Source organism: Lissotriton helveticus, chromosome 6, assembly GCF_964261635.1.
Source record: "Lissotriton helveticus chromosome 6, aLisHel1.1, whole genome shotgun sequence".
NCBI lineage: Eukaryota > Metazoa > Chordata > Amphibia > Caudata > Salamandridae > Lissotriton > Lissotriton helveticus.
The window spans coordinates 1,631,888,963-1,631,907,241 of NC_136067.1; the positions used below are offsets into that span (position 1 = coordinate 1,631,888,963).

Sequence of the window (18,279 nt, forward strand, 5' to 3'; positions counted from 1 at the left end):
TTTTGTTGTATTTGTATAATGATCTCTAGTTGTTTTCTCTAGTCTCATTTACTCTTATCTAATTTTTTTCTTCGTCTTTCCCATTCTTTGCTTACTACCCAAGTTTCCCGTTGTAACCTTGTCCTTCTTCCTTTTTTTGTGTCTCCTCCAACATGTTCTAAACTGCTCTTCTTATCTTTCACTTCTTTTTTCTTATATCCTGTCTTTGGTTATATGCTTTGTGTCACAGGTTCCGTGATGTACTAATTATTTTCTTTCTTCCCCCATGCAGATATGTATCGGTTGTTCCCTTCATCATCATGTTCCACCCTTTGTACTTTTTGTGAGGTCTCTGTGCGGTTGTGCTTCTGTTTCTGGTCTACCCGTCTTGTAACGCATCACCACCTCCCCACTTCCCCTTTGTGTATTTCCCCCTTCAGGTATGTCTCTTACAGTCATCCTTATGGATTTGTACTGTCTTCTATGCCTTCTTTCTTTTCTTCCTTCTCCTTCCTTTGCTGCTCCTCTTTCCTTTCCCTTCGTCTTTTTCCTTTCCCTTTCCTTTTTTCTCCTCCTTCCTCCTATTCTTCCTTCTAATCTTTTAATTGTTTGCTTATTTTCTCCTTCCTTAAAGTTTGACTTATTGCTTGTACAGTATATTTTTGCATTTTTCAATTTTGAACAGTTTACTATGTTTTCATCTTCAAAGTTGTTTCATGGAATGTGAAAGGATTTAACCATCCTATTAAGCGGCAAAGAGTACTTTAACACCTCTCCTCTTACAATCCTGATATTGTTCTCATTCAAGAAACCCATCTTTCAGATATTGAATCTATGAAGCTAAAAAGACTATGGGTTGGTACTGTCTTGTTTTCTCCAGCGTCTCATCAAAAGAATGGTGTTGCTATTTTGATTCACAAACGTCTCAAATGTAAAGTACTTCTTGAAGAAAAGGATGATGAGGGTAGTTGGATTCTAGCTAAATTACTTATCAATTCTATCCCAATTACTCTGTTCAATGTTTATGGCCCTACAAGCTTTGACTCCTCTTTTTGGCCCTCGATTACTGCAAAATGCATCCAATACAAAGACGATTCTTTCCTATTAGGCGGAGACTGTAATCAGATTATCGACCCTTTTTTAGATCGTAAGTCCTCTGTTCGTTTCACCCCTCACAAGCCCCATAAACAGTTTCTTGATACTATTACTCAAGTTTATCTTGTAGATTCATGGAGACTCACTCACCCAGACACTATAGATTTTTCTTTTTTCTCTCCTCTACATGCTTCTTTCTCTCGTTTAGACTACATCTTTCTTTCCTCCTCTTTATCTCAACATCTTTTATCCTCTTCTATTGAACCCATTGTTATCTCTGATCATGCTCCTATTATTACTGTATTTGATCTTCTTCCTCCTACTACTAAATCCTCTCGCTGGCGTTTTAATTCTTCTCTTCTCGCTGATCCTCTTTTTTCTTCCTCTTTTCGTTCTTTCACTTCTGAATTTTTCCAATTTTTATTTTTTTTTGCAGAGTTTTATATAGCGCGAACTAGAACCGAACCGAATCAGTTATCAGAGCGCTTTTCATAGCACCAGTTACGTTACATGAGGACACACTTTCATTTTAGGCACGGGGAGATTAAGTGATTTGCCCAGAATCACAGGGTTTGTTTTTTTGGGCGTTGTTACCGAGACTCGAACCCAGAACCCCAGGTCCGAGGTCGAGCGCCTTAGCCGTTAGGCCAACCCCTCTCCCACGATTCTTTCAAGGCCACAGCCCGCGGATTTATTATCGACTTTGTCTCTAAAAAGAAGAAAAAATTCCTTCAAAAACGTAAAGTTGCCCTTGCGCATATTAAGTCATTAGAACATCAATTCTACACTTCCTCTCCAAATCATATGTCTCCTGACCTTCTTCGAGCTAAAATTGCTTATAACAAACTTATTACGGATTCAGCTTCTTCTTTTCTTCTTCGAAGTAGTGCACAGTACTATGGAGGTCGCAATAAATCGGGCAAATTACTTGGTAATTATCTAAAATCGCGTAAAGAACGGACTATCATAGACTATCTATTCCCCTTCTAATGTCCTTTTACATACAGACGCAGAAATGTTGGACCAATTTCAATCTTTTTATGAATCCTTATACTCTCCTGAAAATCCCCCTACCCCAGATCTCCTCCAATCCTATTCTGAGAACCTGCCTAAACCAGATACTTCCCAACTTAATTTTTCGGACATTGATACTGATCTCACCATTTCTGCATTATCCACTGCTTTGTCTTCTCTAACCAAAGGCAAGACTCCTGGGCCTGATGGCTTTCCAGTTTAATTTTATTTACACTTTTCCGACCTCCTCCTACCCAAACTTCTCTTTCTTTTTCAGTCTTTTTGTTCTTCCGGTCTGGCCCAAGGCTCATTCCAAGATGCTACTATATGCCTTATCCCTAAAGAGGGTCGAGAACCCAAATTTTGTAAGAATTATCGGCCAATATCTCTAGTTAATGTAGACTATAAGATCTTTGCAAAATTATTAGCTCTTCGCCTTGACCCACTCATGCCACATCTCATTGGGAAAGAGCAATGTGGTTTTGTTAAGGGCCGCCTCACCTCAGACAACTCCAGACTCCTCCTTAATGTTTTAAGTAAGGCCCCCTCTCTGTCTATTCCCATTGCAGCTATTTCGGTTGATGCTGAGAAAGCCTTTGTGAAAGCCTTTGATCGGGTTGACTGGTCCTTTCTGATGGCTTCACTGAAATGGCATGGCTTTGGTCCAAAATTTATTTCTTATATTTCTTTAATATATTCTATGCCCAAGGCTTCAGTTCTCGTCAACGGTCAACTGACTCCCCCTTTTACACTTAAACGTGGAGTTAGTCAGGGCTGTCCTCTTTCACCTCATTAATTTTAGCTCTCGAACCCTTCATATCTTCTATTCGTAACAATCCCTCCATCTCTGGCTTCCCATACGGTGATCATCATCTTAAATTATCTGCTTACGCGGATGACATACTTTAATTTATTTCAGATCCTGTTGCCTCTGTCCCTTCTTTATTAGATGAATTTGAGAAATTTTCCCTGGTTTCAGGATATAAAATAAATTCGGATAAGACGGAGATTCTTCCTCTAACTAAATTTTGCCTTCCACATTTCTTTACTTCCACTGGCTTTGCTTGGAATTCTAAGAAAATAAAATATCTTGGTGTTCTTTTCTCTAACTCTATCTCATCCTTTATCCAACTTAATATGAATGCAGTCATCTCTAGAATAGATTCTTTACTCTCCTCTTGGAACCCTCTATTTCTTTCCTGGTGGGGTCGTCTTGATTCCATCAAGATGATGATTGCTCTGATCTTAATCTATTTACTGTCCATGCTCCCAATCCATATAACAGCGCTCTACTTCCGTCGTATTGACTCTGTTTTATCTAAGTTTCTCTGGAAGCAGAAAAAGGCTCGTATATCTCTCTCAGCCCTTCGTAAGTCTGAATTAAATGGTGGGGTTAACTTTCCGGACTTCCGTCTTTATCATAAGTCCTTCTCACTTCGCCAAGCTTCTCGCTGGTTATCACAGGATATATCCCCTTTTTCTCCCCTTTGGCTCTCTGTTGAGCCTGAATTATTACTCCCTTACTCTTTTCAGGAGGTCATTCGCTTCACTGCTAAGGCTCCATGTCTTAATCCCCTCTTATTTAAACACACTTCTTCTCTTTTACGGCCCTTGGTATCCACAGCTTCTGTTTCTCGGGAATCCTTCTTATTATTACCCATTTGGTATAACTCACTTATTTTAATATGCAATAGACCTATTGCCTGGCCTTTGTGGAGATCGAAGGGTATTATCTGGGTTCACCATCTTTTTGATGGTTCATCTCCTTGCTCCTTTCCTCAATTTCAATCCCAATTTCACTGTCCTTCCTCGTTCGCAAAGAAATATTTCATTCTTATGGAAATCGTTCTTGATCGATACTACTCTCTTATTCCTGATGTACTGCCCGCTTCGTCTTCCTCTCTACTTACCATTCTTTCTACTACCCCATAAGCTTCCCTTATTTACCGATACTTTTCAGCTCCTGATCCTGATCGTCCCAAATCAAAACTGGAGCTTTCTTGGGAAAAAGACTTAGGTCACTCCTGGCCGACTTCTCTTTGGGACAAACTCTGGGCTAAATCCTTGAAGACTTCCCGTACTGCATCTCTAACTCAATCCCTATTTTTCTTTTATCATAGACTTTACCTTTCTCCCCTTTCTCTCTCTCGTTTTCTATCCTCTTCTACGGCTAACTGTTGGACCTGTAATGCCCCCAATGCTGATCTTTTTCATCTCTTCTTCCTCTGTCCCTCAGTTCGACTTTTCTGGACACAGATATGGTCTCGTGTTTCCCGTATCTTTGATCTCCCTATTCCTTTTTCTACCTCTTTAGTGTTTCTGGGTAGCCTTTCAGAATCCTTGGACCTCTCTCCACATTCACATGGTCTTTTTGACCTTATGCTAGCCCTTGCACTACAACATATTGTTTCTAATTGGAAATCTCTGACCAAACTTTCCTTAATTTGCTGGTGGAACCTACTATGTCATTCACATAGACTTGATGTTGCTTTCGCGTCCTCCTGCAAACCCTCTCGAAATGTTGAACTCTATTGGTTGCCTCTCACCCTATATTTGGATCAGTCCGCCAAAAAGAAATACTCTCCATTTTCCTCTGACAATTTCAAACCCCCGTGAACATTCGTACTCTTGCTTGCAACTACAGGTTTTTAAATTTCACTAATGCAGTTTCTATTCTTTATTCATGTTTTTCCTAACGTTCATATTTCATATATTCACTAGATAAGTGTGTATTTACTGTACTTTATTGCCAACATTCATTATGCTTATTTCGGTTTCATTTTTGGATTGTATTATCATGGTTTTATTCCCCTCTCTTCCCTTCTCCCCCCCCCCCCTTAAAATTCAAAAATGCTTTGCTTTTTCATTGTGCCATCGGCTGCTTATGTTTTATCTCTCATAATTTACCTTTTCTTATTGCTTTGCTGATGTCACCTTATTGTATTGACAATTTTACCTTAAATAAAGCTTTCAAACACATTGGATGTAGAAGGAAAGCTTCCGTAGTTGACAGGATACTGATGTGTGAAAAGTTACCCTTCCTGCAGCATCAGAATTTGTAGGCAAAATAGATCACATTTAGGAGGGAAATTACTGTTGGTGCAAAGTAAGCAGTGCTGTGGCATCTGATTTAAGAGAAAAAGCACACATGTATATACAAATTCACCCTTGGAATATAATAAGGGATGTGAAAACACTTCGGTGCAAATACACATTTAGGTGAAAAACATCTTAAAGTTATGTAGGTGTGGAATCACCACAGGTTCCAAGAGCAAAACACTGGAAATCACAATGAAATGCACACATATGGGTGCAAAATCTTCCTTGGTGCAAAGTCAGCAGGAGTATGGCATCATATTCAGGTGAAAAAGCACTTAATTAGATAGGAAGCGATCAAGATAGGGAGAAAAGACTGCATTAATAGGACACATTTTCGCCGACAGCACATTGACCTATAAAACGACCCTTGTGCAACACAAAAGGTTTGAAAAGTTTTAAGAAGCAAAAGCCACTTTTAGGTGTCAGCTTCTAGTTGCAAAATCTGTTGGAACAAAAGGAACAGCAGTGTGTCTTCATTTTAAAGTACAAAAGCAGATGAAAGTGCAAAACCACCTTGGCCCCAGACGGACTGTGGTTACGGTTTTAGGGTCGCAAATCAAACTTAGGAAAGCATATTTGGGCGCAAAATCACCTTTAGGTCAGCAGGAGCACAAATGCACCTCCATTACATTGATTAGATGCTTTGCTTCACTGCCTATGCACCGCAATTGGAGCTATCCATAGGAAGGTGGGTGTACACTAATACCCAGTAGTTAACGTTCAGACGAAAATACCCCTCTGACCAGAATCAAAACGTGAAATGCCCAAACTTCAATCACTAGTTGAAGGGAGGTTCGAAGCTGACCCAAATGACCCAATGACTGAAGGAGACTGGCCCAAAGCTCCTCTGTGCATGTATTATGATGACATGGGTTCGAGCACACAGCCAAAGCAGTTCACAATAGACATAAAATGTAGGTTTGTCTGAGGAAAACCGATTTGAAAAAAACAGCAAACTGCTGCAACATAGGTGATTTAATCACCACCAAGTACTTCTGACACCGGTTTTTTTCAAGGTAAAGCGAGGTGGGACGTTAACTAAGGATACTTTCCAGTAATGCACATTATTGTTCAGGCATTACCAATCATATAAACACTACTATGCAATTTTAACACATATTACAAATATATAATTCATATTAAAATCACGTATCACAGTCATAGCATAACCCTAAACGTGCGGACAACGGAAGGCATTCTGGTGACGATTAGTGGAAATCAGGCAAACGTTACGTGGGCTTTGCTGCATGGGGAGCAGAAAAGATTTACCGAAAAATTCCACTGGAGGGCGCCTGAAGCCCAACAATCTGATTAAGAACAAATGCATCCAAATATCTAAACTTCAACCCATGATTTTTAGGTCTCGCGAGCGGAGCGAGAATTCAAGTGGCGAAAATCCTTGTGAAACCACCAGCTTTTTGCTGGCGGTTTTCAAGAAGTTCACGTGAACCACGTGATCAAACATGAACGCGCATCAGCCTCCCTCCCTCCTAATTGCATTTGCCGCAGAGCACATCAAAGGGCTTCGCCCAGCGTGCGCGCTGCGGCTTCTCCTCCCCTAATTATTCTTGGATGGCCGCCGCACACAGCCTTCCTTGCATTTCTCCTCCCCCTCCCCAGCCAGCTTCCCCCAGGCCGTGTTCCCTCCCCTGCTACCCCATCCTCACTCACCCCTCGCACCCCCTCCTCCTTCAGGCCCCCACCATTTGCTTTTGCTTGTTTACTGTGTAATACAATTGCTCCCTACCTCATCTCCCTTTCTCTCCTCGCCCACTCACTCCGCCCTCACCGTCTCCCGCCCTCACCGTCTCCTTTTTGAAGACCGCTCGTCTTTCATTTCATTTATTTATTTTATTGCGGTAATGCAATTGCTCCCTACCTCATCTCCCTTTCTCTCCTCGCCCACTCACTCCGCCCTCACCGTCTCCCGCCCTCACCGTCTCCTTTTTGAAGACCGCTCGTCTTTCATTTCATTTATTTATTTTATTGCGGTAATGCAATTGCTCCCTACCTCATCTCCCTCTCTCTCCTAACCCACTCACTCCGCCCTCACCGTCTCCCGCCCTCACCGTCTCCTTTTTGAAGACTGCTCGTCTTTCATTTTATTTATTTATTTTATTGCGGTAATACAATTGCTCCCTACCTCATCTCCCTCTCTCTCTCTCTCTCTCCTCGCCCACTCACTCCGCCCTCACCGTCTCCCGCCCTCACCGTCTCCCGCCCTCACCGTCTCCTTTTTGAAGACCGTTCGTCTTTCATTTTATTTATTTATTTTATTGCGGAAAGCATTGCGTGGTGATCTCTTGAGGGGACTTTAGCTTTTTATAATGAAAAGCGTCAAATCCAACACCAGTTGCCACCAACTTGACTATCCAGTTATTCCCGCCATTATTACAGCCACAGTCACAAAAGCCAGCCCCCTGGCCACTACACTTTGTTTCCGTGCCCGTGTGAGCGTCGCTGGTGCTAGGGCCTGTAGGTGCCGAGACAGGAGCCCCAGCTCCGCCATGACCCAGATCCCATGACCCTGTGGGGGAATGTACCGCTTGCGCTGAAGGCACGGCTCGGCTGGCCAGCGCTTCCTCCTGGGGAGCAGCGCTTTCAGCTGCACTCTCAAACTTTGTTTGCTAACCACGACTAGCGCTTAACAGCCCGGGTTCCCCTGAGCACATGACTGCAGAGGATCTGTGCCGGGGGAGACAGAGGGACAGCGGGGCATGTACAAAGACAGCAACACTTGTGCACATACACACAGTCACTCACACACACACAATCTCTCACATACACACACTCAACACACACACTCACTCACACACTCACAATCCCTCACATACACACACTCAACAAACACACTCACGCACATACACACCCCCAGCCCCACCCGCAGTGTTCAAATTTAACAATAAAATGAAAGGGGAATTTCAAGAATCCTTGACTTCCCCCTACCCACTTGTGATATTTACAGAGGGATTCACTCATTCACCCCCCACCCCTGAAAGGCACAGAAGAAACACACCAAAGACGCACCAGCCCAGCGAGAGATGAGGTTACACCACATTGCGAGCGATAGGTAAGTCAGTGCCAACCCTTCCACAGACCACACGCACCAATGACATTCTTTCTAGGGCAGACGTGAGGGTCTGCTTGAGGAGGGGGAGGCTGTAAACTTTATCTTCTGCACTTTTATGTTTTTTAGCGTGGCGCTAGTAATCTCTGCATCACCCGAATCTCGAGAGCACGAGATAGGAAAGTGGGCAGATAAACACATTTTCAACAAGCATTGGCATTGCCAATAGGTCTCGCTTGTGGGACCTTATAAGTATTTAGTTTTGCAGCACAATATCCTTGGTGCAACAAGGATATTGTGCTGCAAAACTAAATACTTCTAAGGTCCCACAAGCGAGACCTATTGGCAATGCCAATGCTTGTTTAGGTCTTGCCTACATATTGCGCATGCGCTGCTTAGGCAAAAAGACCTTTTTCGATCGCTTTGGCTTTTCGGCCAAAAACGTGCACGCATTCCATTGCCATCAATGGCAACGTGTGCATGTGAGGCGATCTACTTGCAGGAGTGCGCGCCACTAATGGCAGCAATTATCGCTCCCGCAAGTGCAGATCCCCCTCCTCCCCCTGCTGCCGCACCTCCTCCTGCTGCCTCGCAAGCTTTTTTTTTTTGCTGTCAGTTCCCCCGGGGCACAAGCAGGCATCCACTTCTGTCTTTTTGCTGCGATCAGCTGTCCTGACAGAAGTGGATGCCTGCTTGTGTCCCGGGGGGACTGCAGGACCGCTCATCGACAGTCTCTTGTTCTGTAATGCTCCAATTCCAGCTCTCTCGTGCTAAATTGTGTTATTTTTAAATTCCTATAAGCTATCCCAAAATGAAGGATGTGCTGTTAAGATTCTCCAGCCCACTAGAAGTAAGGAAATGCTGTGCATTCTACAGTGGCACATTCTATTAGTAAGTAATTGTCTGCTGACGTCAGAGGTGGAGATGGGGAACAGCTTTGGCCGTGTCAGCTTAAAATGTACAGTCTTGAGAAAACCTTGCATGAACTGTGCAGCTATCTCGGACAAACCCCAGCCTGAGCGTGTCTCCCCTCTTATTCCTTCTCGGTTCTGCCCTCCAGATCTCACAGACCGAGGCCTGCCACGTTGGGGAGTGGAATAGCAAAGATGCTCACAGTCCTATACAGAGCGCATTTTCCAGTAAGAAATCCAGGATAAAGTTGTATTAACTTACATTTAAGGACACCGGATACAGAGAGTCCCCACCTAGCAGAATGAGTGGAAATATTCCGCGGCCAGCTCTTTTCTGTTCCCAGCAGTCTTTCGATAAAAAGATGCTAATAAAATCACTAAAAGCAAGGATGGAGACAAACGCAAGCCCTCTCTTCGGTCTTGGGTCCATCAAATGAGCAAGCATTAAACTCTCACAAAGTCTTTCTTTTGATTTCTTGTGCAGACACCTACACAATGATACAATCAAATCGCTGACTATTTTGATCAAAAAATAAAACTTATACAGGACGAATTTTCACCCACTGCGTATTTCACCACAAAGAGTGTAAATGACCCTGCCCCACCCGTGCTGAATACCATCAGTATGTTTAAGCCTGTAACCCTCGCACAAACCCATGAAGTTATTATGGCCGGTAAATCAGGATCCCCATCTGATGCTTGTCCCCCATTTATTCTTCATCAGATAGTTGATGTTGTGAATCCCATTATAAATCAAATAGTTAATGATTCACTCAGTTCTGGTATTGTGCCCGTGGACTGGAAAAAAGCTATAGTCAAACCTCTGATGAAAAAGCAAAATAAAAACCCCTCAGACCTTTCTAACCTTCGTCCCATATCCCTTCTCCCTGTCCTTGGTAAAATAACCGAACATATGGTTCATCAAGAACTGGCGAACTTTGTGGAAACACAATATCCTACATCCCCAACAATCAGGCTTCCGACCAAAGCATTCCACGGAAACGGCCCTTATTGAACTAACTGATGCCATCAAAAATTTACAGGATGAAGGGAAAGACGCCATCCTGATTCTACTTGACTTATCGGCGTCGTTTGATACCATCTCCCATAAAATCCTTATTGATAGATTGCAAATGAGTGGAATAACAGATGGGGCCCTTAACTGGTTAAGGTCTTTCCTGTCAGAGACAACTCAAACCATTTCACTGGGGCCTTTTCTCTCAAAGGAGAAAAGTGTCACCTCTGGAGTTCCCCAGGGCTTCATTCTGAGCCCTTTACGGTTTAATATTTATATGGCGCCGCTTATCTATTTAATTGAATCCTATGGGATACTGGTAACATCAAATGCTGATGATACCCGATTGATTGTATCCCTTGATAAAAATTCCACAAGGGCTGAACTAAATTTTCAGAATTGGCTTACCGATGTCTTCCAATGGATGAATGACAATCATCTTAAATGCACTTAGAGTAAAACGGAAATACTGCCCCTTGGGAAAAATGTCAACTTCAGCCCCAGTAAATGGTGGCCTAAGGGGGCCACTCCACCTCCCAGTTCAGTGGACATGGCCAGAAACCTGGGCATTCTTTTTGATTCATATCTATCCTTTGACCACCAAGTAAGGAATGTAGCAAGTAGCTGTTTTAATATCATCAAATCATTGAAAAAATTCTTTGATTTTCTTCCCACCGACTCAAGAAAGTCTGTGGCTGTTGCTCTTATACTCTCCCGTCTTGAATATTGCAATGGCCTGATGGCAGGAGTAAAAATGCTGACGCTGAAAAAACTACAAAGCGTCCAACACGCAGCTGCATGCCTGGTATTAAAACTGCCTAGGAAATCTTCAGCATCTGCGGCCCTCAGGATATTGCATTGGCTTCCTCTCCATAAAAGGATTCTTTTTAAAATCTTACTGACCTCCTTTAGAGCACTAAATAATATTGGCCCTAAGTATCTCTCAAAAAGATACTCGTGCTACAACCCCACTAGAGTTCTGAGATCAGCAGGTTGTAACTTAATCAACACTCCCATTTTTCATTATAAGACCAAAGGGGGAAAAACCCTTAGTGTCCTGGCTTCCAGGGCATGGAATGCTATGCCAAAGGAACTAGGACTATTAGATCGAGAAGCCCCTTTTCGTAAACAACTTAAAATCTGGCTATTTAACTTGCCAGATGCATATGTATTGGCTGCCATCTAGTTCTCACTTTTGTTGACTCCCTTGCTCCTTAGCGCCAGGATGCTCCTTTCGGAGCGGCAGTTTGCGCTCTACAAATTCTGAATAACATAACATAACATCTGAACCGAAGTGTGAAGTGGGCTGCATTGATCGCAAGAACCCTCGTATATTTTTGCACACTGTTTTAAGAAAACAAATGCAAGGCAAAGTGCATCTCCCATACCGCCAACACTTGAAGGAAAAAAACGTGTTCGACACATCATTTTGCAAATGGGTTGAGTTTAAATATACAGCCCGTGTGCTGATCCATTAAATATATTCATATTATCTTCACTAGACATTTTTTCATATTATAAAACCTCTTTGTCCTCTTGATTACAGAACGGTGCACCAACTGCGTTTTAAAGCTATTTTTCAATGTGAATAATTCGAACACGACCAACATTTAAACGGACTGCACCCTGTTTTTTCAGAACGATTAAACAGAGCTCCTTAATTTTTTTATTTTTTTATTTTGCAAATGTTTTCTTTAGTTTGGAACCTAATAGATGTCTAATGGAAAAAGAGCTCCCCTGTTGGCCAGAGAAAATTGAGCATTCTAATACAATAAGAAATTACCTCATCAATACCAGTTTTTTTTTTTTAAAGTAAAAATGTATTGTTTGATTAATTAAAACCATTACATCAATACCAGTTGTAAACCTTTCAACCTCTCACCGCCACCCTTAAACCTAATTTTATTGCCAATACTTTCCCCATTCAACAACTCATACCGTCAATAACCCTTAGTTGTTCATTATTCATGCATCCATCCATACCAAGTAATTTGAGCATCTTTTAACCTTTTACCACTGTGTTTTCAATATAGTAAATCTGAAAAGCTTCTGCATGTTAAAGAATTTTCTTTTTTACTTTAAAGACATTTTATTGTGGGTTTTTTTTGGCGTGATTTGCATACCAAATATTGTCGGGGCTTGGCTCGGTGCAGAGCGGACGTCTGCCTCAGCTATCCCTGTTAATTTGTAGCTCACCCACCCCGAGATGCTTCACTAGTTTGTGGCCAAGCAGGTCACTAGTTGGACTCCCGCCGAAGGACTGCAAGTGTGTCCTATGGGGTCTAGCAAGCCAATATAGAGCCCGGCCAGGCATTCAGGCGCTACATTGCCACCTTCCTATTTTAGGCAGGGGAAAACTATCGCTGTTTTAAGACAAAGCACCAGACTCATGAAACGGCGCACAATCTAAACAAGCATTTGCAATGCAATAGGTCTAGCTTTTGCAAGAGTTGAAGCTATTGGCATTGTAAATGACAATGCCTTTTATTTATGTTTTAAAAACCAACACAAATAAAAGGCATTGTCATTTACAATACCAATAGCTCAAAGTCTCGCAAATGCGAGACCTATTGCATTGCAAATTCTTGTTTTTTACCTACTTGAGAACAACATCTTCAGGGAAACTGGAAGCTAAATTCTTATTTTCCACCCCTTCAATGAGGTTAAAAAAGCGGGTCCATTCGCACATTGCAGCAACTCTGAACTTACTGATGTCCTGCCTTGGTGGTCTTTGAGAGGTAGAGGACCCATCGGATTTGTGATTGCTGCTGGCATTGTTTGTAATGTTGGGGAAAGGCAGCACTCGCAGCAACAGGGGTAAATAGAGATGTGCGTATGCCCTTTGACAATGGTAACTGGCAGGAGAACATGGTTTCAATAGGTTGCATCTATTGCCTGAATCAAAGAAACAAGGATTTGGGAAAAGACTTCAGATGTTTATTTCTACGCATTTCTTAAAAAGAGTTTTAACGTTGTGTGAGATCTAGCAGGTCACAGACTAGGGGATACAATTCTGCGACAAATGATGAATTGAGAAGTCTAAAAAAAAAACTGTACATACAAGCGCAGTTGCCACTTAGGATGGAGCGAGGCAGTCGCCAAGAGATTTAATTTCTACTCCCTAGTTTATGACTCATTTGCGTGTTCTTAATTTGTGCCAGTGTTTACCTTTCATGTTGGCGCCGTCTACCTATTTTTGAGAAAAGCACATCTGCACAGAGTTCAAAAATTCAAAATACACTGACATTAAAATAATACATAATTCAGGTAATTTTTAAAGCCTTGATGACCTGGAATAATCCAAATTGTCACATTTGTTGCAGTGTGATGGTTGATAGGTGACAGGGACACTGGCACTTGTCACTGCTGGCAGGTAACTCTTATGAAATACCGTGGGCCCTGGCACTTCTTTATTTTTTTTACAAATTAAGCACTGGCACATATGGACTACCTCACAGGTCCAGTTAAGTTTGTTCCCTATGATTGAAGAAGTTAAGATTGAACCAACCCCAACGTCTAACAATAATTTACCTCACGATTGTTGCCTGGACTCTTACGAGATAAAAGTATCGAGCCCCACCTGTAGGCACGAGGCCTTCGGGCCCTGGCTATCCTCCCCTTCTGATAGTCCCGTTGGGTCGCCATATAATTTGAGAAAAGCAAAATGCTTCGTGAGGACACAACCCTTTAGTTATATGCAATATTTTGGCAGATGAGACGGTTTAAGAGAACCTGCAACCACTGCACGGACAACTGGGATGAAATGATTTGAGAGAGTTTAATCTGCAAGGACTATAATGCGCATTTTAGGGGTACAGTGATGTTCATGGGAAGAGCAGGGCAAGAGTGGGGCGTGGTTGGAGACAAGTTATGGTAAAAAATAGGCAAGCTTGGAGTAGTGCTAGATGATCAGACAGACTGGATAGGACAGCTGAACGGGAGCTCTGGAGGAACCCCAAGGAGTTTTGATAGTTGACGCCAAGCAACTAGGTTTCATGAAACTAAAATGCGTTATTGAATATTTTTAAGCGCACAAATAAATACCCGGAGGTGTCAAGGCGCTAGCTCAGTGAAATAGGCTAGTATTTGCAACTGATTTAGACAAAAAGCCATCTTTTATAATAGAAGAAATGCTACTGGTCATCTAGTCAGCGGTCAGAGACAGAGGGCAGTCACTGGTTTGGTGCTCGAGGGTAACAGGATAGCAAGGCGTGAAGAAATGGCAGAGGAGGTGAGGCAATACAGTGAAAAACTGCATGCTTCAGGATTTAACACGAACGCAGGAGACAATGTGCATTATCAGTCAGGAGTAGGTTTGGGTGGCTTTTCCCAGTGCCAGTTACTCTTGAACCTGAAGAAAGATAGTATGGGAATGCCCAATCGGTAGCGCGCACACTTCAACTCTTTAAATAAAACAATAAAAAAAATAATATTAAAAAAAAATTATTCACACATTGATTCATTATTACCTTTCCAGGAAAATGTCATCATAAATGTATTATGTTAAACGCTGTACCCTCACAAGTGAGTAATAACATGCTATCATTTTGTATGAAAATAAATGAAACTTATGACTATTGACCAGTACCAGTCAAATCGGTTAAATAGTTTACTGATTAAAAATAATACAGGTGGCTCTCTGAGAATTTTTCTTTGTCTTTGGTGTAAATACCCTCCCACTAACCGAACATATACGGATTATGTTACCCTTTACGTGCCGCTCCACCACGGTGACCTTCCTTGACAAAGTTCTACAGTTCTGAGAAAACCGGACGAGCCTATTTTTAGGTTCCTTTTCTGTTCTAGGAAATCATGAGTATTAGTGCTGGGTTGTGTTTTCTCACAAACATGCACAGCGATGAAAGCTGCCAGACTGACTGAAATGGCACATCTCACTACAACTTATCAGTTACAATTTCTTTCATTGGATATAGGGCTCCCTTCCGGTTGTATGTTTTTTTGTGTTTTTTTACACTTCCATCTGTATTAATCCAGATTTTTTTTTGGTCATTTTATCTGTATCTATCTATTTTTATTTTGGATTTTGTTAAAAAATTAACCTGAAACTAGTATATTTCCACATTTATTTAACCAATAAAAATGCACTTATGCTTGCCAGGTTTCAATGATAAACACCCGCAGTAGATCAATCAATGCACTTATATGAAAATATGCACATTTCAGCCTTAAGCCTCTGTACAAAAATTCCTTTCTTTGTTAACACCCTTACCTGTTAATCCACACAGCTATTGGCCTAGTAGTCATGGCAGACAGTATTTAGAATCACTCAAAAAGCAACCCAATTTCCGATTTAATCTACATTTAAAAATTAATACATTCAGGAAAATAAAAAGAATGGTCTGTATTTATCTGTAAAAATCAGTAAAAACGGAAAACATGGAGCCCTAATTGTATATATTGGTTGCAATTCTGTGAAATATACTGCTTCATATTGCTTCTCAACAACTTTGCAAAACCTTTGGGGCCTATTTCAAATATTTTGACGCACAGCAGCGCAGCAAGCCTTCCTGTGGTGCTACTGTGTCAAAAGAAAAGAGCAGGAATGCGCAGCATCTACAAGATACTCTTCCTCTTCCCCTGTGCTTTTGCACAATGGACTGTCATGCGCCTATGTAGGCACCCTTGTGCCATGGTGCAAGGGTGTCTGCATTTTACGGGTGATTGTTTTTGTACAGGAAGGGACTGCTTCCTGCCCTAAAATAAACTCAATAGGTGTTTTCCTCTATGTGTGCTGCAGAATGCAGCTAGCATAGAAAAAGGAGAAATAAAGGTATTACTCTTTGTTGCGCCTCCTTAATGCCTCTCCTGGGGAGGTGTAGGAATCGGATGCATTCCCAGGTTTACAAAACTTTGTAAATCTGGTAATGCATCAAGTGCCATGGATGTTGCGTGGAAACACCCACAGCAACACCCATGAAATGCCCCTTTCATGCAGAGTAATGCGTGAATTTACAAGGCCATGAAAAGTCATACAGGATGGCTTTACGTGGCCTTGTAAATATGGACAGGCACACTGTGCCGCTGGTACGTCAAAAAAGGTGTTGCAAAAGCGGCGCAATGGGGTGGTAAATAAGCCTCTTAGATCCTATGACTACGAGTGAAACACAAATCAGCTGCTTATTATCCAGTGGCGCGTCGCCCCACTGATTTTCAGTAGTGCAAAAAAGGAAAAATAAAATAACACCACGTTATTATATTTTATTGTTCTGTGCTAAAGTCAGTTTGGGTGGGGCTTGGCTGTGTCACAGGCAGTAGGGGGGAGGAGTGGTTGGTGCCCTTAAGTGCGCATGACGGTTTGGCCAGGTGTATTGGACACTTAGAATGTTCTCAACTCTGCTGTATTGCACAGGCTCCCTCTCCCTGTCTGAGTGCCGAACCAGGCCACCAAGATCAATCACGATGCTGCAGTCATGCTGGTGACAGCAGCACTGTGATTGGTTAGGGGAGCCGAGCCTGTGCTTTAGGTTGACAGAAGAGGACAGAGGAGAGGTGGCGGCCGCTGGCCAGGGAGGTGAAATTCTTTTTTCTTTTGTAACCCATCCCCCACCCCACCACTACTGCCCGTCACAGCCACCACTGTTATTCTCATTGACTTTGTGCCTTGAAACCACAATTTTAAGACTCCATTCTAATGAATAAATATATGAAATAAAAATCTACTAATCTAAACTCTCTGAAATATATCCTTTTATTATTTTAAATGAGTGCTATAGGCGCTTCTCTACTCTGAAATGTGAACTCCATTTCCTGACTCCTTCCAGCTTTGTAAAACCTCTCAACACTTGGACTGAGCTGAAAACGTGACTCCAAATACAAGGTCGTCAGCAAGAGGATGTTGTTTACACACTCAGATATCAGTAAAGTATATTTGCTAAAAAAAAGTCTGCACTCCTACCATGAAATGAAGGGATATATACAGGTTTCAAAAACTTCTCTGTTAATTTTTCCAATATTAGAATGCCTAAATGGTAAAAAAAAAAAGAACGAAATCTTAGCTCTAATGACCTATTCAATTTGGGAGCTATGTGGAGCTAAAAAAATATTCATGAACAGGCCTGTGGTTTGAGGAAACAACAAAAGTCCAACGAGAGACCCACAAACTACATTTCCATATAAACTGTTAATATTGTGAAATATGTAAAGAATTATGATCACATTTCAGAATAAAATACATAATTTTACAGAACCCCAATTTTAACTTGCCTTCAATTGAGAATGAAACCAGCACATACTTCCCGTTTACAAAAGTAGTGCCTCCAAACTTTTCCAGCTGAGTTTTTAAAATATGCAAATCTTTCCCATCATGCTTCAGATGAATCCAGAATGATATTAATGCCTTGAAGTTTGTTGTCCTGAATGTGACCAAAAATCAGTGAATTAATTTTACAGGCAGGAAGTAGTGAAAGAACAGCAAACTATGTTAGAGACATATGGTTTCAAAACTGTAAATACAGGGGTCTCCGTGGCACTGTTCTAACGTTGAGCCACTATCAAGAGAACGTGTGTGATTTCTTCATGAATGCAATCAGACTTGAAATGAGCATTTCACTGTGTGAAGACTAGGGAAACATTGGAAAACCACAATTGATGGCACCATAAAATAACTTTGTAAGCCAGGTAAGTCACTCATCTATGCATAAGTAAAATGGTAAAAAAAATGATTACACCCAATTGTAGCCATTAGAATTTAATTTGTCAAAAAAAAGGTACTTGGCAATGCCCCCAATAAGTCACCCACAAATTCTTCTAAAGAGAGGGCAGGAAATGAGTATTTCTAACTAGCCTAAAAGAATAAACTTATAAGGAATTTTTCAAATACATTTTCCCTGCGATAATTAGTACCTTCAAACTTGCAGGATTTTTTTTTTTCAAAAAATGCTTTTTAAGATGAGCGCTGAAATGTACAATTACAGTCTCAAACGTCAGACACATTGGGCCTAATTACGATGACACCATAGCGCAATGGAAAAGCCAGACTATAAGTCGGCAGTTCCACCCGCTGAATTCGGATGCAATCGAACCTCCATTTTTCAATAGCAGCTTGTGTGACGGGCGGATATTTTCAAACATTCCTGCAC

General features: G+C 41.7%; 1 protein-coding gene across 1 annotated transcript in view; it reads right to left on the minus strand.

Moving 5' to 3' along the window:
• LOC144761843 (uncharacterized) overlaps positions 1-18,279 on the minus strand; it is a 114,185-nt gene that overhangs the window by 38,630 nt on the left and 57,276 nt on the right. Inside the window, exon 7 of the mRNA XM_078647069.1 lies at positions 17,405-17,553. Coding sequence (XP_078503195.1) covers positions 17,405-17,553 — 149 coding nt within the window. The remainder of the gene's footprint in view (positions 1-17,404; positions 17,554-18,279) is intronic.